This window comes from Sapajus apella, unplaced genomic scaffold, assembly GCF_009761245.1.
Source record: "Sapajus apella isolate SASKATOON/1434 unplaced genomic scaffold, GSC_monkey_1.0 scaffold6, whole genome shotgun sequence".
Taxonomy (NCBI): Eukaryota; Metazoa; Chordata; class Mammalia; order Primates; family Cebidae; genus Sapajus; species Sapajus apella.
The window spans coordinates 78,064,591-78,087,945 of record NW_022436946.1 but is presented as its reverse complement, the minus strand read 5'-3'; the positions used below and the strand labels follow the sequence as shown (position 1 = coordinate 78,087,945).

The window sequence follows — 23,355 nt, the reverse complement described above, 5'->3', positions numbered from 1 at the left end:
AGGTAACCCATACAAAATTAGGATTCAGACCCATCTTGGAGAACACCAACTTAAGATGACAGATGCACTTATTGCATCCAAACCCACAGAATCATCAGCTAAAATACCCATCTTAAGCCATCTTTCATATACTTTTTATTACTTTGCTAAAGAACAAGGTAGATCGCATGTAAAGGGCTGCTGATAGCAGTTAAGATTTACTCATTTCAGATACTATACTTCTCATTATGGTCCTTAAAAATTGGTCCATAACTTTTAAAATTAATTGATGTTTAAAAGACATGTGGAATTGGAATTGTTTCTTAACTTTCTGTTCATTTTTACTGTCTTCAATATTGCCATTTAATATTGTTTGATATTAAAATGTAATGGAATCACAGTATTTATCATCTGTTCTTCTTCGGTTTCAAGGGAAGACGAGGGAAAACAGGACCTCCAGGAAAACCAGGACCCCCAGGACCGCCTGTGAGTAAACAATGTGATGACTGTCCCTTGGAAGAGTCCCTCTTTATATCTGTGTGTTTACCTAAGGATTATTTTACTCCCCTGTAGATAATGATTTCCTTCTTTCTTATTATTTAGAATGACTGATTTCAGCACTTGGATAAGTAGTTCATACTCCCTATACCCCTAACACCATCATCACCATAAACCAAGAGATAAGGGAGGCTGGTAAATGTCCACACGCCTCACTCACTTCTTTATCACAAGGATGGCAGTAACTGTAGTGTCTGCTTGAACATCCCAAGCCAAGTGTCCAGTTAGATGAATCCTGTTCTGCACCTACCTGAACTCCATCTTCTTGACTTCTTAACATCCAGGCTGACAGGAAATTAGACATCTGGGGAAGCATATCCACTTTTCTTGGTATGAAACTATTTTGTTAGTAGAATTTCATGGAATGGTAAAAAGTGCTATAAAGATCATCTAACCAGTTAGCTTATCTGGATCTTTTACCTCAAGCTTCTAGAAAAAAGGGATTCAATTCCTTGTAGTTCTGGTAACTCTGCAACCTATGAGAGTCTGGTTTGTGTCCAAGCTGCTCCACTGACACTGCACAACCTGTGGTCACCAACGATCTCTGTATCACAGATTCCCTGATCACTTTTCAGGCTTTATCTTACTTTACTGCTACACAGGAATTTACACTATTGACTGGTCTCTCCTTGAAACTCCCTATTTTTTTGGTTTAGCGACATTGAATTTTTTCCCCTTATGCCGGGGGCCATCTTTTTGTCTCTATCAACAACTTTCTTCTGCCCCCTATATGTTGCATGGATTAATGAATGTCAATTTTTTATTTCAACTCATGTTGCAGAGTTCTAGACTGGTACATTTCATTATTTTTTAGTGTCTCCACTTGGAAGTCTCCTAGCTACCACAAAAGTAGAATGTCCAAAACTATACTCTAAAAAGAATCTTAGATTTTTTCTTCTTCTTTATCCTCCTCATCTAAATAATTTCTAACTCATGTCGGTTCTGCATCCCAGTAGCCCACAAATCCTCTCCGTCTTCACTGCCACTGCCTTAGTTTAGACCTTTGTCAATTTGAACCTAGATTTTTGAAGTTATCTAAGAGCTGTTCTCATTGCCTCTACCTTTTCCAAGTGGAGTAAAACCTCTAAATCATGACAACATCCAGGTGGGCTTGGATGGCTTAAAATTCTCTAATAGCTTAAAACTATTTTATTTTAAATTCCTCAGTAGCTTCTCTTTTCTTCAAGGAAGATGGATTCCACATCCTCTACATGCCATTCTTGGCCCTTCATGGTTTGCCTTTTACCTTGGCCTATCCTCCTCTATGCCCTTCCTTCTTTTGTAATCTCAATCTTCCCTCACTATCTCAAAAATGCCATAGCTTACAAATGTTCTCCAATAGGCCTATATATGCTTCTCTTTATCTTCATGACTCAAACATTTCTCCTATAGAGCTTTTGCCAGGGCTCTCAGCATTTGAGGTTTCATCCCATGGTCCTGTACCTTATACCTCCTACAGATGTAGCACATTGCTTTAAACTCTTATTTTCTTCATCTGTCTGATGACAGCATGGTGACTCTTTTGAACCTCTATATTGCTACCATTGCCTAGAACAGTCTCTGGCCTATAGCATGTGATTATTGTTTATTTAATGACTGAGTAACAAATGAATATATTTTGTAGATGTAAAAATTAAGACCAGGTAAGTGACCTTCTAAGGACCAAAAACACCCTGCACCACCACTAGAGGGCCTCAACCCAGTACCTTAGGAATCTCTTAGGATGTGGTCACATGCCAAAAATGAACACGATTGCTGTCCTGTCATTGATTTCATTTCACTTTAGCCATTCTAGTAGATTGTCCTATTAACAATGCATTGGTGTCAATTGATGTGTATTATATAAAAGCAGATTGGGGGGATGAAAGGGTGAGGAAGCATGAGCTGGGTATCTGCATTAGTCCATTCTCACACTGCTATGAAGAACCACCTGAGACTGGGTAATTTGTAAAGAAAAGAGGTTTAATTGACTCACAGTTCCACAGGCTGTACAGGAGGCATGGCTGGGAGATCTCAGGAAACTAACTTACAATCATGGCAGAAGGGCAAACGGGAAGCAAGCACATCTTCACATGGCAACAGGAGAGACAAAATGTGACAGGGAAAGTGCTACACACTTTTAAACAACCTGATCTCGTGAGGACTCACTCACAAGACAGCATCAGGGTGCTAAACCATTAGAAACCACCCTCATGTCCCAACCACCTCCCATCAGGTCCCTCCCTCAACAATGGAGATTACAATTTAACATAAGATTTGGTTGGGGACACACTGCCAAACCATATCAGTATCCTAGAATCTAATCTTTAAAGGAATCAGCTTTGTCGATTTTTATTTCAACTTTTTAGGCAAAACAGAGAACATAGTGTAAGATTTTTTAAACAATTGTTTCATGCTTTAAAGAAGAAAAGCTGGAATGCTAACAGGCAAGATTAGACCTTCATGTAGTTTTTTAAACCCATGATGCTGCTTTTAAGACAGGATAATTGTTGTCTCAAAGGAGGAATTTGAATGTTGAAGGCCTTTGTGACAGCTTGCCAAATGTCTAAGAGAGAAGAGGATTACACTGAATTCTAGAATGAGTTCTCAACTATAGATCAAATGAGTTTACTGAAGAATTCAGAAGATTAAAAAACATGTGAGCATGTGACTGTATGATAGGATTTATAATATTCAGTTCCACAGACTTTAGTTTATTGTGCCAGAGTATCTGGGGGAAGAGAGGTGCTTATTTTATTTCAAGTACAGATTTAGAACCTAAACTCAGCTCTGGGTCTGACACACAGAGTTCATTAAATCCTGAGAACATAGTATTTGAAAAAAATGGTTTATTAACTTTTTAAATATAATAAAATAATTTGTTAGAAAAATTAGGAAAAATCTATGCAGAAAACAAAGTGTTTACTTATAGGTCAGCTGTTGTTTTATTAAACTCTCTACTATCCGCTCATTTTCTGTTCAGAACTGTGGTTTGTGGAAACTGTGTGTTTCTGATTCTGGGATAACTTCACTAATGAACTAAAATATGTTTTCTCTAATACATGTATTATCAAAACCTTACTTTGAGATACAGTTTTCATCAGCTGGTGGATGTTTTTGAAGTTGTTCATGTCACAAGTTAAATTGATGATATGCATATTAGTGTGCTGCAAAAATCCTATGGAGCACCTCCTCTTAATTACAGAGCCTGGTTAAAAACAGCATTGAAAGAAAGATGACTTTGGGAAGCCGAGGTGGGAGAATCACGAGGTCAAGAAATTGAGACCATCCTGGCTAACATGGTGAAACTCCATCTCTCCTGGAAATACAGGAATTATCTGGGCATGGTGGCATGCACCTGTAGTCCCAGCTACTCAGGAGGCTGAGACAGGAGATTTGCTTGAACCTATGAGGTGGAGGTTGCAGTGAGCCAAGATTGCACCACTGCACTCCAGCCTGGTGACAGAGTGAGACTCCATCTCAAAAAAAAAAAAAAAAAAGGAAGAAAAGAAAGATAAAATAATTCATTCCCCACGTTTTTCTGTGCCACCTTCACATTTAATTCTTCTAAATATTATGTACTTTAGAAAGAGGACTGTTGTTTCCCAAATGGTTTGAAATGAACAGTTCTTCAAAATCAGTCTTTTCAAGGTCATAATAACTAATATTTTGAGAGAATGAGCTCTAAGAAAATCTTATTTACATCATTCAACAGTATCACCAACATTTAAGGCCTACCATTTGCCTTACACTTTTGGGAGCTGGGCTTTAAAAATGGGTAAGACACTGCCCTTGCCTTCTAGGAGAGTCAAGTTTAGTTCACAAAAATGTGAGCAAGAAAGAGTATGCAGTGGCTAGGGTGGTTTCCTAAGGAAACCTGAAGTATAAAAATTCAGGTGGATTGTCCGGTAAAGCACATAGAAGGGGAGGAGGGAGCAAGGTAGGTACAGGTGGCAGAGGAAAGCATCCTGGACCGACGCCTATAGAGTTGAACCTCTGGGGAGTGGGGACAGGCTGGCAGCCACAAGGCAGTGTAAACACAGTACTAGGCCAGCTGTCATAAAGTTAGGGCAGGCAGGGTCCTGGCGAACCTTTTGTGAAGCTCCACAAGTCATGAAAAGCTAGGACAATATGTGAAGAGCCCCATGCTGGAGAGTTCCATGGCCAACGTCATTGGTAAGTCACTCAAGGGGCACATTGGGGTTGGGGTGTTGAGAGAGTTAGCAAGTTTCTTTGCTGCTATCATAGTATTCACTGTTTTTAAAGTATCAGCAGAGCATTTGTTATCTCTTAGGATGTCCCAGGGAGCTATTTGTATTTTATTACAATTTACAAATAGCTTAAGAGATGTTCTCCCTTAATTTTGGACATTTTTAGATCAAAACATTGTTGTTTTTCATTTATTTGTCTTTTCCAATATTGGACCCTTTGTGACATGAGCCCTACTTCATAGCAAGAGGGAAGGCAAGAAGAGAATAAGAGATGGGTTGGTAGGACCTAAAATTTTTCTAATTGTTATTGGACTTAGGGTATGCCTCACTCCAGTGGCCAGTATGTGAGAAACCTGAAGCATGTGTTTTTATGACAATGAAAAGTGTATTTTTAAAAAATTTTAATTTTATCTCCCTTATCAGACAGCAATTAAATACTATGTAATATCCCTCAAATAAGTGAATATTTCATATAGTTTTAACATTATGTTTGAGCAATTAGTCTTTGGGAAAGTTGGAGAGAGACTTTATTCTAGTCAGTGTGATTGTCTGCAAAGAACAAAGGAATAGGAATTACCAGGAGGCATGAATTTTTTTTTTTTTAATAACAACATACTTTATAAGAAAATGTTCTTCCCTTTGGGAGTTTAAGATGTTTCCTAAATCAAACATAGGGTTGTTATTTAGGGGAGTGTCAGTGAAGACTTTAAAAATCTTGAATTGAATTGAAAGGAAATTTGAATTGAAAGGAAAAGTCCCAATGGCCTGAAGCAATTCAGATAATTAAAGGGTTTTAACCAATCCTTTCGCTTATTTGTTCTGAAGTCAAATTTGTATGTTCTCACTTTCTTAGGAAATGTTTATACCAAAAAGACAACTTGTTTACCAAAAAAAACTTCCTACAGCTAGCTAAGTGTATGTGTGTGTGTGTGTGTGTGTGTGTGCGCGTGTGTGTGTGTAAGAGGACAACCTTTTGTCCCCTGAAACACTATATCCCTTAGGGAAAAAATATTTCTAATAATGGAAAATTTACTAAAAGTAGTTTTATTAAACTAATATTATTAAGTTATCTTTGTGAATCAGTGTTTCATGGAAAGTCATATATATTACTCTAATTTAGCTCCCCATATTCAGTACCAACTTTTTGTGCCTGTCTTTAAGAAAGACTTATAAGGCTTATTTGATTTTTTTTTTTTTTCTGAGAGGAAGTGTCGCTCTGTCCCAGGCTGAAGTGCAGTGGGGTCATCTCGGCTCACTGCAAACTCCACCTCCCAGTTCAAGCAATTCTCTCGCCTCAGGCTCCCGAGTAGCTGGGACTACAGGAGCATGCCACCACACCCAGATAAGTTTTGTATTTTTAGTAGAGATGGGGTTTCACCATGTTGGCCAGGCTGATCTCGGACTCCTGACCTCATGATCCACCTGCCTCGGCCTCCCAAAGTGCTGGGAGTACATGCATGAGCCACGGCACCCAGTGACTTATAGGAAATTTATACACATGCAATATGCATATGATAAAACTATTCGTAATCAGAGTGCTTGTCAATGAGCAGTGACTAACGTGGTTAACAGAGCTAGCCACAACATATTTTTGTAAAGTATTTGTCCAATTTCTTTCTAAAAAGCAGAGCTGATCTTACCTATACCTAAAGGAAAAAGCTCCCAAAGTCTCCCAAATAACTTCTACCAACTTGTCCTAAGCAAATATTCCTCACTGGAGGGAAACTATTATGTAGAGATCTCTTGGATTTATAACAACTTTGAATACATAAAGATTATGACTGAAAGCAGTTTTTCAGTATGAGAGGGCTAGTCATCTCCCTTGGGAAGGAAATAGCACCAACTCCTGGGGAAACAGGTTCAGAGGAAAGAGGGATGAATCAGACCAGGAGAATTTATTACCATCACTTTGCATCATGCCATATGCAATTAAGTACTGCATTTCCAGTGTCATAGGAATCCTTACCACTATCTTGAAAAGTAGAAATTATCTTCTTTTTATAATGGAGTAAATGATACTTGAAAATGTCAAGTAATTTGCCCAAGATCCTGCAAGCAGGGAAGACAGAATTGAAACTGCTCCCTAAACCTTTATTCTACCAGACTACAGGTGTGAAAGACAAGCTTCTAGTTTACAGTTCAACTAGGATCAGCCTTCCTCAAACATCACACCTAGAACAATGTTTGACTTTTTAAAAAGCCTTCCAGTTATCTGAGTAGCATAAGCAATGGAAAGTAATGGACTTATGTTATGATAATAAGACTTGGAAAGCCTCAAGACTTGGAATGCCTTCGTTTATTTCAAAGTATTCTGGTTTTTAGTTTCTTTAGAAAAGAGAGGAAAGCAGCTGGAAATGAGGCGGAGCAGGAGAGAAAGCAGGAGAATTTAACAAATGAGCCATTAAAGGAAGTAGGCATTAGCCCACCCATTTGACATTAACTTTACTTTTCATTCATCATTACTGGAAAAAACGTTTATTAAAAGCCATATTAATTTAAAAATGTGTTATTATTTCTGTTACAGGCAAGGATTTTTATTTTCTTTCATTTTTTTCTTCTGGTACTGTTTTTACGCATTGTTTCATTATTGCTGTATGAGAATTGAGCAGCGGGCTCAATTTGTCACATTTGTGTGCACAGCAATTTAGGTTGAAAACAGAAATTCAAAAAATTTGTAACGTGGGGCAGCAGCTCCATCTACCGTTTCCATTTGGAAAGCTGTAAAGAAAGGCAATAGCTCTTTGAAGGATGTCGCGGGAGTGGAAATTTTTTGTTGTTTGAAGCTTATTATAAATCTATATGACTTTTTTAAAAATTATTTTCAGGATTTTGTTGCATTTATGCTTATCTTGAAATTTAATTGTAAATGATATTTCATCAGCAGTCATTTTCAATGTCAACTTGATGCTCTTTTGAGGTGAAAATCCATACTTACTTCATGGATCTCTGAAATGCCTTTCTATTGTAAAATACCAATAAAACTCTGCAGCATTAATTTAGTGGGAGCTTACTCCAATAAAATGTATTGTTTTTCTAAAACAGCAGTTTGTTTTAAAACATGTACACTCATGTTTCTATTTTAATTTTAACTTCAATGTAGAAGAACTTCTACCTTTAAAGCATGAATCATTGCACAGTCCTGAACGTTATAATTACGTTAAAAGAGTAAATACATAGTTAAAAGAGTAAATTTAGAGTGTAAAATTTAATTCATTTAATAAATACTTATAGGCTATCTATCATATGTTAATTACTATTACAAACATTGAATATACAGTGGTTTAAAACACAAAGCATTAACAAACTACAGACAAGGTCTCTACCTTTCTTTATAATTTACTCTGTCGTGGGGCAGTACACCAATGGTTAATAAGCAGTTAAATGAGTAGACAAAACAATTTTGGTTTACAGTGATGTGCTATGAGGGGAATAAACTGGGTAATGTGATAATGATTTGGAAGGAAGAGGTGTTTTTCTCATTACCATCTCATTGAGATGGTCTAGGGAGGTGTCTCTGAGGAGATGACATTCCTTGAGAAGGAGCTGGCCATGTGATGGCCAGAGCAAGAACTTTCCAAACAGAAATATCAGGACATGCAAAGGATTTCAGGTCAGGAAAGTCTTGATATATTCAATAAACATAAAGGAGCTAAGAAAAGAATACTGCCGTAAAAGGTCTGGGAGCTGAATGGCTTCGTCACATATGGCCTTATAAGAATAGATGAGAAGAGGGGCAGTGGAGAGGTACAAGTGGCCGTGAAATAATCAACCAGTTACATACATCTCCCTTTTGTAAGAGAGTGTGTGTGTGTGTGTGTATCTGCAGCGGTTTGATTTTTTTATGTGATGAAATTACTGTTCCTACTGATTGAAATAAATTAATCTGAGGGTAATATCATTTTAAGCCCATCATCTTTAGTCTTTGAGTAGACAGGGAATAGACTTATTTGCTGAGAGAAAACAAGAGAATTGACAAAGGTTTGATTATAGCCCATTTAATTTCAGTCTTGACTGAATCCATTGGATATCACATTAGTCATTAGAGATGGAGAATTTATCACATCTAAGTCAGTCTTTTCTGGTTATCCACAGTTAATCTGATGTTTCCTTTCTGATAGGCTATAGGTTGAGTCAGTTGAACAGTTGTGACAACGAAAGTACATGCCCCCAAAATGCCATAGAACTAAATGCCTTCCTGCATTTGTGCCCTGTTATCCATCATTATTCTCAACTTATGTATCTTTGTCTCCAACATTATTTACTATGCACTGAAAACTGAAAGTGCAAGGTTATTATTTCCAGCATATAGCAAGATCCACCTCTAAAACAATTCAGTGTCCCAAAACACATTTTTGGATTCCTGAATAAAGCAGGCGACAAAAACTGTCTCAATGAAACACTTAACTTGTTAAAATACCCTCAAAATGCCTTGAATATGACTACATGCATCTTCAAGCTCATCATGTGTCAGTGGGAATCCAATTCAAATTCTTAACATCCCTTCCACAAGCCTTGAACTGATCAGGGCTTTGTCATGTTTCTCAGTTTTCCTTTCAGCAAGAGAACTGCAGTCTCTTCTGTCTAATGTAATATCTTCAGAGAAAATGAGCCTAACAATTAATTTGAGTCAATGGGAGTAGGAATTTCATTTCTTTAAAAAAAAGTAAGATGACACTTTTTTCAGATTTAAAAATATAGACACATAAGACCTGTAAAATGGAGACATGGCTAGTTAATCATATTTATTGCCTCTTGTCCCTCCTGGGGTAATGGTCCCAGACAAAACAGCTGTTGTCAACATTGCTAAAATTTCAGTGTCACCTTGTGTCACCACAGAATATGTAGACATGCATGTGAGGCAGCTGGGGTTATCAGGTTGAGATTTTGAAAACTAGCTCTCGGGTTTGATTTTCTAATTATTTCTCTTTTTATCTCCCTCTGGACAGCAGTAGTGGGACATTATTAGTCACTTTCTGACCTCCTATGTTTTTTGCTAATTGTGGTAACATTATGGTAGAAAAGAATAGTTGTACAGCCACTGACTACTTGTTTCATCTTGTATTATGTTCTCAAAACCAACTATTAAGACATCTGGACTGACGTGTTATTTACAGCAAAGATGAGACCTTGATCTGTGTTCACCAAACTTGTAATGAGTTGTGATAGTGCATGGACTAAACATCATTTCTTACATTAAGGTTTGAGAAGTCAAGTGCCAATCAGATTTATTAGAACCTTAATTTTCAGAAAGGGAGACTTGTTTCCTAAATAATCCTATAGTCTTCATTTAATGACATAGTTTTCAAGAAGATCTCCATACTGTACTTAATTTAACTGCTGCGTAACTTTGTGAGGTAGGCAAGAAAAGATTATCTTCATTTTAATAATAAGAAAATTCTGGGTCCTAATGAATAAGGCACTCAGCCCAATTTGTGCAGTCAGTTTTCTCTGCACATCAGTAACTATAACTTAGTATTATCAAAGAAAAGATTGAAGGAATTTATATAACTAGAGAAGCAACAAGTTTTCAGCATTGTCTAGGGGACCTAAAACATGGAAGAAAAGTTGGCAGAAAATAAGATTCAAAGAGTCTTCAGCTATGTTTGTAATGAATTCATTAAAAAGTAAAAAGACCTGAAGCAAATATGGCAAAATTGTTAATATTTGACAACATAGAATTGTGGGCTCATTGGAATTTATATTATTTTCTGTACTTTTCAGCATGCTTAAAATAGTTCAAATTTATTTTAAGAAACAGGAAAACCATTCTATGGGATTAGTAACAGTTAATATCAGTGATTACTTCTTCACTGGCTGATATCATCAGTATTTTCTCCTTTGACTGAAATCCTTTGTGGAATGGGGCCTCATGTTTTAAAACTAAAATTATTAACTATTTTTTTAGAACTTTCCTGAGCACACTCTCTATAACCATGGGGGTTCAGTTGAGCCAAGAATTGTCATTTGTAGATTTATCATTAGTACAATCTATAGATCAGGGAGAAACTTTAACATCACACATTTGAATTGAAAGTGAAGACCACAATCACCCAATGATTCCAGAGCTGTCCAGAACATCCCCAGGTATTCAAGTTGTGCACATGCCCTTGGCCTCTATGTAACTTGGCAGTGTATAAGCCAGTGCCATCAGCCTGGTTATCGTTAAGTCCCAGCAGTGTGCCTTGGAAACAGCATTTTCTCTACTCAGGAAGAGTTGTTATTCTACTGACACTTTTAAAGAGAATGAATGTTATTACTTAATTACAGTAAATGAAAACCCAAAGCATTCATAAGTGCAGGATGCCTGTGGTGTCCATGTAAGCCAACTTTCCTCCAGATTGCAATGGCATATTGAAAAATTCCTGAGGACAGACAAGGGAGTGGAAGCACAGTTGTTCCTAAGGTATGATTTTTGTTGGTGGTGACCTTTTGAAGACACCACTGGATACAAATAATTTGTTTCACACATTCCCCTCCTTGCTAGTTTTCATGCCCCTGTGGCTTTTATCACCTTGTGCTGGGTCATTGATGTTGCATCTGTGGGTGGCAAGGCACTCTAAAGATTCCTGCTGCTCCTTATATTGCAGGACACTGACAAATAATATTTTTCCTTTTTCAGGACATACTGGGGAGAGATGAGTATGAAACATTTTATGGATGGATAAGCAGAATGGCAGCATTATGGGAGGAATCATTTTTTTTTACTTCTAACTATCATGCTGTGGAAATCAGTCAAAATGTCCCACTGTATCAGTAAGGCAGTGGGCTTTACACCAATTAGGTTGATATCTGGGAAAATAAGTGCCTTTAAAGATATTTTTTTTTCTGCCTTGGAAAACAAAGTGTTAAAAAACCTACATGCTTCCTAGCATCATTTAGAAAATCTGATTTTATGAAATGGGTTAATTATACTCATTGAATGCGTTCACTGTCACAGTCTCGTCCTCCCACTTCTGTTCCAAAATGGCAAGTGAAACCAGGGACTGCGCAATTTTGGAAAACAATCAGATCACATATTGAGTATTTTGCTTATTCATACAACCATAAACAGCCTATGCTTGAGTTCCCTCAATTACACAGCTCAGTATGCAGGCCAGAAGCAGACAAGCCCAGGTCAAGTGAGCACTTTCCTGGAATACACAGGGGAACGAGTTTGAAAAATGTCCAAAGTGGCAGATGTGAAAAATTCTCATTCAAGATCCAGAGCTGCCTTTGCCACAATCCTTCACCTGTTAATCGCACCATTTCTGAACTTGTGAGCCACGGATGCTAGCGATATTTTAGACTGAGACACTTAGGAGCTATAGATCTTTCAAGGTATGGTGCCAGTATATGCCAAACTGGGGGAAAAACTAGCTGAGACAAGAGAAGATCATGGATCACTGCACTGCTCAGAATTTTCAGACATTCACCAAGAATAAGCATGTCGCTGCCAGCTTCCAGCTAAACTATTATCTTTTGTAGGGGAGATTCGCAAAAGATGTCCTTGATAAATGCTTAAGCCATTGTATTATATCACTTAAATCCTTCAGACTCCTGCAATGCTAATACACAATCTCTCCTCCATAACAGAATACAATGGCACTATTGCAGTCTTAAGCGAAGGATATTTCATTTTCTGTGAGTGTGACAACTTTCCCATAACTGTTCTCCACTGCAATTTCATGCTCATCGGAGTTTCTGTACACCAAAATCATCCCCAAACAATATACTCTCTTGATTAGCTAGTATTTTATCTCACCTCTTTTGACTATATTTATTTTTGCTTTTCTTCCACTATCTTACAAGTGCCTCAACTCTTTACTCTTCATTTGGTGTTATTGAAACCTCAGAAGTTATTTAAGATGCTAGTTGAACTTGGTGACTTTCTTCCTTTTCCTTCTCAGCCTAACTCTGCTCGTTTCTTTCTCCTGCTCTCTCTCTAATAGGAGCCCTCCATGGTTTTGAACTTCCCTGTGTCTCCATGTTATTTCTCTCTCTTATCTCTTACCCTTCCCTAGTTCCCATTCTGGTCACTTTCCTCTTGACTCTTCTTGTCATCCAAGTGTTTTTCTTTTTTTTATTTTTTTTGTAGATGGACTCTTGCTCTGTTGCTCAATGCAGCCGAGTGCAGTGGTATGATCTTGGCTCACTGCAACCTCTGCCTCCCCGGTTCAAGCAATTCTCCTGCCTCAGCCTCCTGAGTAGCTGGGACTACAGGTGCACACCGCCATGCCCTTCTAATTTTTTTGTATTTTAGTAGAGACAGGGTTTCATCATGTTACCCAGGCCGGTCTCAAACTCCTGAGCTCAGGCAATCTGCCCGCCTCAGCCTCCCAAAGTGCTAGGGTTACAAGTGTAAGCAGCAGTGTCTGGCCCTTTCAAAAGGCATATCTACAGCAAGTCTCAGACATCTCTTTGCTTGACCCTTAGTATTGTGTGTCTCATTAATCCTGTGATGTTTCACCACACAATGCCCTTCTTGATTTTTTAAAAACCAGCTTTAATATGACTGATATTTTGTTTTCCTATCATCCTTCTCACTGTGAGGTGGTTTAAGGGAAAGAGTTAAAAGATCAAGGCTGTGGGGTTAGACAGATCTGAGTTGAAACCTAGCTCTTGTCTACTATTTATATGACCTTGAGTCAGATATTTAGTCTTGCGTTACGGGTAAAATAAGAAAAACACCACTTCACTGGATTGCTGTAAGAGCTAACTATAATAATGTATGTACCTACCACACAGTTGTCATTTTCAAAGGGTAACTATTATTTATTAATATTTTTGTTATCATCCTCATTTAATCATTATTTGCCGCCATCTTATTATTTTTGTCTTTCTCTCTGAGATTTAGGACCTACCATTTTTAAGGCAAAAGGGTTGATATTTTTCCTCTTCTATTATCACCTGCTTGTAAATTTTTCTTCTATCTGCTTTGCTCCCCTCCTTTCTATTTTCCTCTGTTAACAGTCTTTGTAAAGAAACTTCATCCACCTAAGAATGTTGGCCTAAATATATGCATATACGGTACATATTCATCATCTGGAAAAACTCATCAGATTCTATTTTCAGTGTGAACAAACATACTTGAAAATATCTATTTTCAAATTGAGAGCATCCAAGTTTCATAACTATATTCTTTTGTGTTGACCAATGAAGGACACATGTCCATCAAATTAGCACTGAAACACGAATTTTCTCTGAGCTTATTTCCGTTTGAGTCCCCACCACTTACAAACCAAGTTAACCTAAAGACTTGGCTCATAAGAAATAACTTCGTTTCTCAGAGCCTCTTTCCATAAAGTGAGAGCCCTCAGCCTAATGATGGTGGAGGCAGAGATGCAGTCTGCAGAGTCCTCAGCCACCCTTTCCTCCTTGGTGCTGTTTCCTCCTTGGTGCTGTCTTCTCCTGTCCCTAGCCCCCAAGGGCCATCCCTTTATTCTTCTTCTTTTTCTGTCCTACCCGCCTTGCTCTTGGGAAATACGTAATGAACAGTTCACATGAATCTATTAGAATGGAGTGATTTTGGACTTTGTTCTACCATTCGTGTGGTTTGGGGAAAAGTCTCTTGGTTTTTCCATCTGTTAAATAGAAAATATAATGATACCCACTTTACTTGGTTATTATGAGAATCATATAAGATAATGCATTTTACAGTCCCATTACCCTGCCACCCAAGAAAATATAAGTTAAATTACTTTTAGAATTATCCAGAGCTGTGAAAACATGAACCGTTAGTATTACATCTCCCAGGAACATTTGCATTTGATCTGGCAATACAACCTAACACACACACAAAAAAAACAAAAACAAAAACAAAAAAACAAACAAACAAAAAAACTAAGACTTTAAGACATTTTGGGCATAATCTGGAGAGTAGGCAAGATATTTGAAGGAAAAAGAGCTCCTCCCAAGAACCTTTAAATTTCATTTATCTGGCCCATGTTCCCTAGGGTGGCCCATTTAATCCCAAGTATGAGAGTTTGAAGTCTCTATATCAAAATGTACAAATAGTATAAACACTCACTGAATCTGCTCTTGGCTTTAGGAATCACATTTTATACTTCAAGACTTTCTAGTAATTGTTATTTTGTTTGTTTGTTTTTGGTGTTTTGTTTTTTGGTGGGGAGGAGGTCTTGCCATCCCTTTCATTACTAAAATTTTATAGCAGAAGCATTCTCAGAAAAAAAATCCATTACAATGGATTTTTATAATTTTAACTGTTTGATGTATGTAATTAAACCCCAGAGACACTGAAAAAAATTTTATTTTGAGCAAATATTAACACAAAGAAAAGGATGTGTGATTAAAAAAAAAAAGAAATCAAGCTCTCAAATATTTTCTATCTAAAGAACATTATTGATTTTTTTCCTCAGAGTTACTGTACAACTTTATATGTTGTAATTCAAGTCCAAAAATCCATCCATGAGCTCTTTTCTACTTAACTGGAGCTCACGATAGCTATGCTTTCAATTAACTAGCCACATTCTAAGGTTAATCTAAATATGTTGGTCTTGTCTTCTATAAATTTGGAAGCAGCAAGCCCTTTGCTCTGTTTAATACCATTTCTAACTGAAACCAAAACCAACAAGCAAAAAACTGGCTTTCTCCACAGAGTTTTTCTTATAAAAGCAATGACTCTACTGAATTTAACAAACATTTGGTGCTGGTGATGGGAGAGAGATACCGCAGACGGTATTGTGCTGAGTTTAAAAGGATCAAAACTCCTTGCCTTCACAAAGTCTTTGTCACAACAAAATACAAACATGTAGATAAGCCACTATACTCAATGTAAACGTGCATTACTAAGTTATATATAATGTGTCATAGAGGGAAACATAAAAGAGAGAAAAACTCATTTGACATTATCTTTTCCAACCATTATTATTGCTTCATCTCAACATTCCTATGTCTGAATTCAGGCTTCCTAATGGCTTTTTTTTTTTCATACAAAGGGAAAAATAACTACTGATCTCTGCTTTTTTTTACAAGCCATTATAACATCAGAAAGGTTTCTTGCAAATTAGTCCAAAGGACTTTCCAACAAGCGTTCTATCTGTTCTTATAGAAAAGCTACTTTTTAGCACTTTTGAAGAGAATTGGTTAGTACAACTTCCTTCACGGAAGTTTCTGGTATTTCAAAGGTTGTTCTTGAATTATTTGAAAACCCACAGGGCCAAAAGCAGTTGTATGTAACCTGAAAATATATATTTTTATCCTGAAAAAAGCTTCCAATAGGAGATTGAAGAGCTATGGTGCTTAAGTGGCATCTGGATGGCTCAAGGAGACCAGTCAACAAAGATGAAGAGCTGCAGGGTATTTTTAGAGAAAAGGGAGAAAGGAAAATAGTTCAGGAGTGAGGATCAGAGAGTGAGCAGGGGAGTTGACTACGGAGCCACAGAGACCCTGACCCACAATGTGCAGGGTGTGCTGAAGCTGAATCAGAAGGCTCAAGCTCTGACTTGCCCAGACAGCTTATGGCAAAGAACAGTGACGGAAGAAAAGGTAAAAAATATGGCTCTTTAAGCTAAACATACTGGGTAAATTGGCTAAAAAGTGAAAATGCAGCTAGGACTAGGGCTAAGGACTATGGTTTTAACAGAGAACTCTTCCCAGATTTAAACTTTTGCAGCCAAAACTGAAATCTACTAAGGGAATGATCATGCAAATAACTCATTATTTTTACACTGTGCGTCTGACAAGTCCAGTGGCAGACATCATGGTATTTGTTTTCCACCTCCAGCAAGATTTAAGCCAAAAACTATTTAAAAGCTGCTAGAACTATTGCTAAGAGTACATACTTTCCAAATTGAATATAGCTTTAATTCACTTTATCATACTTGCTGTAGTTCTTTGCAGTAAGAAACGACATCAGGATCTCTATCCACACTAGGTTTATAGGCCTCTCAGATAATTATGAATCAATACAGTTGGGTTCTGAATGTTGTGTCTCCCTGGAATTCATTAGCATTTTTTAGCTGCTCTATAACTGTGTACTTACCACATTAATCCAGATGTCCTATATATCCCAATCCCATACAAATAGAGTAAACAAAGCTCCATAAAACATAGATACTGGATAGCCATGACTTGTGTACAGCCATGTTGTAGGTCACTGTTATGAACAAGATATTGGGCCATTTTTTCTTTCCATAAACCTTCAACCACTTTTCTTAGTAGAGCTCCTAAGAGCATTAGCCAAGGCTGACATGCCCTCTGCAGTTGGCCTCCCTTCACCACTGGGCCTGGGTCTAAGTGTCTTTTTGATGGGTCCTTGTAAATGCAAACCTCAGAGAAAGTGTTTTATCAAGTGCCCTAGAGCATCTACTAACACCATGTCATGCCAAGAGATCGTCACTTACCACAAGTCTTTAACTTCTCTCTCAGAGTTGATTGATAGTCTGCAAGACAGACAACTCTAGCTAAACTTGGAAACAGATAACTCCTTGGATCTTCTCCAGCCATGTTTCATACCAGAATGGAAGATAGAAAAATAGCACAGCTCTTGGAATATGGCTATAGGACAGCCACCAGTTCCAAAACCCCAAGGTCTATATTGTTTTCCAATTGTAAACAGAATTGTGTTTGCAATTTAAATGCAAGGAGCTTATCTATGACCACTATCTTTGACAGCTTTAGAGCAACTAAGTGAGGTACTGCCTCACTGACTATAGTCTGAGTAGAGGGGCACTTCCAGAAGACTCTAATTGGTGTCTCTTTTCAGTCTCTGCAGGGTTCCTTTAGCCAGCTGGGAGAGTTTGTATTGCCTGCGGGGTGGACTGTTGGCTGTAAATTTCTGTTACATTAGACTTGGAATTTGTGGTTCCCAAACATCCCAGTGACTAGAAAAGTAAGAAAGAAAATGTCATCATAAATGGTCATCATCAGAATTAAGTAGTTGGCCTCCCTTTTGATCTGAAACTTCAGATCAAACCCACTTTGACTACTACTTTGAAGATAAGATATTTTGTGACAAAAACAGAACATATGAAAATGTGCAAGTAATTTTTAATGGTTTATTAATCTTGTGGATATTTGAATAATAATGTTGAACCTTTTCTATAGCCTCATGGCTCTTGGCATTGTTTTTAGTGAGTTGTGCCCTTGCCTTTGTTTTTAGAGGGAGCAGCTGCACTGAGCCACACATAGTCTCCCACCTTACCCTCAGTGGTAAGCTCAGCAGCAGCCAGATCAGGATCCTGAATGAGAAGTGTGTAGTGCACTTTTGAAATACAGCTATCCTCTGTGGGCAGATGACCGGTCTATAAAGGATCATATCCCATTTCACCCAGTTTTTTACAAGTCATTATCATTCTATTGTTTCTACTATTCTCATTTACACTGCTACCTGTTTTATACCATGCAAACCCCAACACACATTTGTTTTCCAGCTTCTTTTCCTTAGTACCTCCCAGAACCCTTTTAGAGGATTTACAATTCTTATATCTCAGACTACCTGCTCTCCAACCTGTACAAAGAAAGAAAGAATGCATTTGAATACAGTCACAGACTAGGAGAAATGTTTTGTAATATTCAGGGATAATCTCCCTAACATGGGTTAAGAGACTGTATGAACATAGATGGGAGACACAAGGAGTAGATAAAGGGACCTCTGTCAACTACACGGTAGGGGTACAGCTAAAGGTAAAGTGCTCACTTTCTCACCTCCTGCACCAAGCACAGTGAAGTACCTGGCAGCAGTGCTACATACATGTTTTGTTGATTTTTTTTTTTCAATTTCAGTAAAGTAAATAGAACATAGAAAAGTAATCACCCAGTATTCTCTAGGGCATACACATAATCATGATAAGAGTATTACTGCAAAAGTGATTTTTGGCCAAGTTTGCCTTTAAGTGAAGATAATAGAGTAGACAAGAGCTGGCTCTGGGCCCAATGCTGATGTTAAGCATTAGCTCTGTCACTTACCAGTGCTGTGACTTTGGACCAGTTAAACATTTCCAACCCTCATTTTATCTTTGAATCAGAAAGAATGATGGGACATTCCTCATGTGTCATTGTAGGGACTAAATAAGTTAACTCCTGCTATAATGCTTGGCACATAATAAGCACTATATAAATGTTTGCTATTGGCTTGCTCCAGTGGCTCATGCCTGTAATCCCAGCACTTTGGGAGGCCAAGGCAGGTGGATGACTTGTGTTTAGGAGTTTGAGATGAGCCTGACCAACATGGTAAAACCCTACCTCTACTAAAAATACTAAAATTGGCCAGGTGTGATAGCACATGCCTATAGTCCCAGCTACTTGGAAGACTGAGGCACAAGAATCACATGAACCTGGGAGGCAGAGGTGGCAGTGAGCTGGGGTTGTGCCACCACACTCCCACCTGGGCAACAGAGTGAGACTCTATCTCAAAAAACAACAACAAAAAGTTTGCTATTATTTGACGGATTCTGCTACTCTATTTGAGAGACTGCATTATTAATTGTTCTGCTATATTTAAGAGCCATAATAATTAAGACTCTCTCTTTTAACTAGAATATGTATGAAGTTAAATTTACTTACCTCATCACTGTTCTTTGATTTAATCAGCCTTGTCATCAACACACATTCACTGAATGCCTGCTATATACATATACGTACCTCTAAGCCACCTGTTAATGCTACTATATATAGTGTCTAAAATTCCTCCTTGCCTTATTATATATTTGCAGAAGAATCAATATGTATGGAACCCCATATCTCCTGACTTTCAAGAATAAGATTTTAACTTGCATGTTCTTCGCTAGAAACTTTGTGTAACAACTCCCCCGACCCCCGCCACACACACACACACTCAATGATTACTTTCTTCATTACTTCCTCTAACTGACCTAGAATTCTTCACACAATGCTAGCTGGTGAAAAGTTACATAAAGTATATGTAATGCCATGAGAATTCTCTTCTGACAATAGCTCTGTTATTGTTTCAGTAGGATAACAGCATCGTTTGTCTTCCCAATCATAGGCAACACCATTACTTGTGAGGCCCATTATTTTCTCAAGAATTGTATCAACCTAAGTATCCATGCTTCTAAGTATCCATCACCTCATTCTTGTGCCCTCTATGTTTAGTGGCACAATGCAAAGGTTTTATATTAGAAGAGATCTTCAGTCACAAGCTCCTCATAAGAAACACCTGGTGTAAATGTTAACCAACATTAATCTTTTCTGTATACCTAAGGTGTTACCTGTATCAGTGAGTGCAGCTAACAATTGCTTCTTAAAATTTTTCTCCACTTCTCGAAGCTTTCATTCTCTTTAAAAAATAACAATCTTTATATAATGGTGCTGTTTTATTTTGCCTAATTATTCTCTTCCTGTGTCTTATCTTCTGAGGCAACATGTTAAGAACCTGGCCTCTATAATATTTTCTCTCTTCCTAGCTTTTGAGATCTGGATAAAATATGCAATCTCCCTGCAGTCTCTTTTCTGAGATAATGGAAGCTATTTGACTTGAATTACTTAATCTAAAACAATGCTAATCTTTGTGTTTTTTATGGCCCTCACCCAAAATGTAATCCCTGAAAAACGTAGAAAATTATTCTCTTTCTTTCTTCCTAGAAGCTTTAGGGACAGCCAAATGTCTTTGCTTCTTTCCTATCCATTTCAAGACAAGCATAGTGCTTACTGAATTATTTCCAGGACAACTGAAAACTACCAATATTTAAATGTCTAAAGTCTGAGGTTTTATAGCAGACATTTTTTTCTGGCCCAAAAGTCCATGTGCATCCAATTTTTATACAACTAATTCCAAAAAGCAAAGCAATAGAAAAACATTTTTCCCACATTTACTAAGTTAATAACATGTGGAAACACACAGTTCTATAGTACATTGATCAAAGTCCTGTGAGAAGTGCCAAAAATAAACTGAAGAGTTACAACCTCTTCTCTGAGAGGGTTTTATGGGTATAATTTTTTTTTTAATGAAGAATATGCTGGTGGTTGACCTTCTGATAAAATGTTACACACTCCCACTTAGGACCTCTTTTTGGATTCATGATGGATTTAACCTAGAAATATCTTATGAGCCTGATAATAAGTTAATGTCCATGTATTTCTGTATTAACCAGAATATTTCACTAAACAGACACTTCCTTTTTCTTCACTATATGATTTCAAGAGTTCTTAGATATATTATTTAAATATGCATTGTTTTGGTAAATGTGTACATTATTTCTCTTTGATTTGTTTATACTACAGGGACCTCCTGGAATACAAGGAATACACCAGACTCTTGGTGGATATTATAACAAGGATAACAAGGTATGGCTTCTTTTTTTCCATGATTTGTAATACATAGAAATTTTATGTGATTGTATTTTTGAAAAAAATAAAAACATTAATTCCTAACTTTTGAGACTTTTATACATGATCACATTTATTTAAACATTTTTTCATACTGAAAGCTGTGCTTCCAAAACCAAAAATAAAAAAAGCATTTTTCTAAGTATACAAATCTAGGTTTTTATTATCCAAACAAATTTTTTTAAAAATGTGTACAAAGTTTGTTAACGCAAAAAGTTGTGTTCTGCCATTGATAATATCATGTGTCTAACCTCTCTGAGGGCAGAAAGAAATTATTTGCTACTTTGAAGCTCTGGGTGGCACAATAGGTGATAGATTTCTTATCGAAACCAATAGGTGCTGCACCAAAATCCCAAGCAAATATTTGTATACTACAGTTCAAGAATGAGAGTCCCCACCTTTCAGGAGAAACTACGTTTAATTTCCCCAAGGTTTTTTTAAAATCATATTTGAGATAGTTGGAATGCTGACATGGAAGCATCCAAATGGCAAAAGCAAGGGAGTTTTGTTCCAGATTCTACAAAAGCTCAATAGAGTAGCAGCCAAGAGTAGAAGAGCTAAGTGAGATCACTGATTGATTCATCATTCAGTGACAAAGATTTGGGCAATGATCATTCTGTGTGAGGCATTCTGTCCACTTATTAGGATGCCTTGTTTACATATCGTTCTTGATTCCTTGCACCACAGAAAGAACTGGAGACACTTCCCTTTAGTTCTTTCTTTTCTATGTTCTTGCTTTCCCTTCCTATAAATTTTTCTGACAGCTGTTATTCCTCTATGTTTAGAAATCCCGAAGAGACACTATATGCCAAAAAAGTTTGTTAAATGACTAGGTAACTAATTATAAAATCCCAATTTTTCTTTCATTAGAATAAGGTCAACACAAAGACTTAGGTAATTTGTGGTTGACAAATTTAAAATCAAATATGGAAAGTTTTTCATACTTTATAAATTTGATAGTGATGCTGTTTTAAATTCTCTTTTTATTTAGGTTTTCTAGGGAGTATTATATTAGGAAGAATGTTTAGGATATATTTCATGTTTCTTTATTAAACATTTCTTTAATAGAACTTTACTAGCTTTTTCAAAATATTAAGGCTTAGCACAAGTGAAAAAAAAGAACTCTGATGCATGTCTAAATTTAATCAATTTAATGATACTTGTAATGATACCTGCTGTTGTAAAATAGGATTTACCATAAATGCTTCAAAATAGTGAGAATAAGTTGGCTCTGATGTCACACTGTCAGCTAGAAAAACTTAAAGAACACACTATATTACTATCACCCTTGGTATAAAATATACCAAGCTGCTACTCAGCTACTTAAATATTTGCTATCCCTCGCAAAACTTTTAAAGCTTGTATCTTTACAGGTCTCCCAACACTACTTCGCTATATAGTTTATCTTGCTGATGAGTCAGTTTTCCCTTAAATGAAGATATATGGAGCATTTATATTTTAGAGTCTAAAGTTGAGAATATAAATTTTTTAACTTTAAGGTTATATTTCAAAAAAAATAATGGAGGCTGACCAGAGCAGCTGAGTGGAGAATCTTCCTAGACATAAACCAGTACTTTGAAGTTAGTTATTAATTCACCTAAAAGAACCCCAGTTACATTATTGCAATTAAAAAAATAGAGGCTCGTAGGTATTTAGTCCACATGTTCTCTAAATGTGATTTTAAAGCTGGAGTATGACTGGATAAAGAGAGCATAGCTGTTATCCCAAATGATGCACTATAAGCATTTAGCGTCAGAGGCTTTAGATGCATCTGCGAATTAAAGGAATATAACTTACCAAACACTTTATTGTTTCCTTTGAGAGTAGTCAGAGCTCTTACACTGAGGTCCTACCAGGAAGGATGGAGATGGTGGGATCCACCTTTCTAGAACCCACACTGCCCCATACTTGTGTATTGTAACCATCTTCTCCTTACCCTCAGCTTCACAAAGGAAAAGCCAAATGTGCTGTGATGAGCATGATTCATGTTTTCCATTGGCAATGTCACCACCACCTACCCCTGTCTGTTTTTGGATACTGAGGTTGTTTCATTTTGCAATTTGCAGCATGCTGGATGGTCAGGCTGTAGCAAATAAGCACAGAGAGAAGCAGGGCCTGAGGGAAACCTTCCTAGAGATTAAATAATGGACTATGTATTGAGACATAGCAAGTGACACTCCAAGGTTAAAATAATCTTCCCTTTTAAATTGGCATTGATTTATGTAATGTCTATACTGGAGCCCTGGACCTCAGCTCATCAACTCACAGCAACTTCAACAGTTACACAGCCCAGATTCTGCTGAAGCAACTACCCATGGGAGAATGAGTAACAGACTACTCATTA

General features: G+C 37.2%; 1 protein-coding gene across 3 annotated transcripts in view; it reads left to right on the top strand.

Moving 5' to 3' along the window:
- COL19A1 (collagen type XIX alpha 1 chain) overlaps window positions 1-23,355 on the top strand; it is a 340,055-nt gene that overhangs the window by 223,379 nt on the left and 93,321 nt on the right. For all 3 annotated transcript variants that reach the window (XM_032275604.1, XM_032275605.1, XM_032275606.1), the window contains 2 exons: window positions 412-465; window positions 20,907-20,969. In XM_032275604.1, the coding sequence (XP_032131495.1) occupies window positions 412-465; window positions 20,907-20,969 (117 nt within the window). The remainder of the gene's footprint in view (window positions 1-411; window positions 466-20,906; window positions 20,970-23,355) is intronic.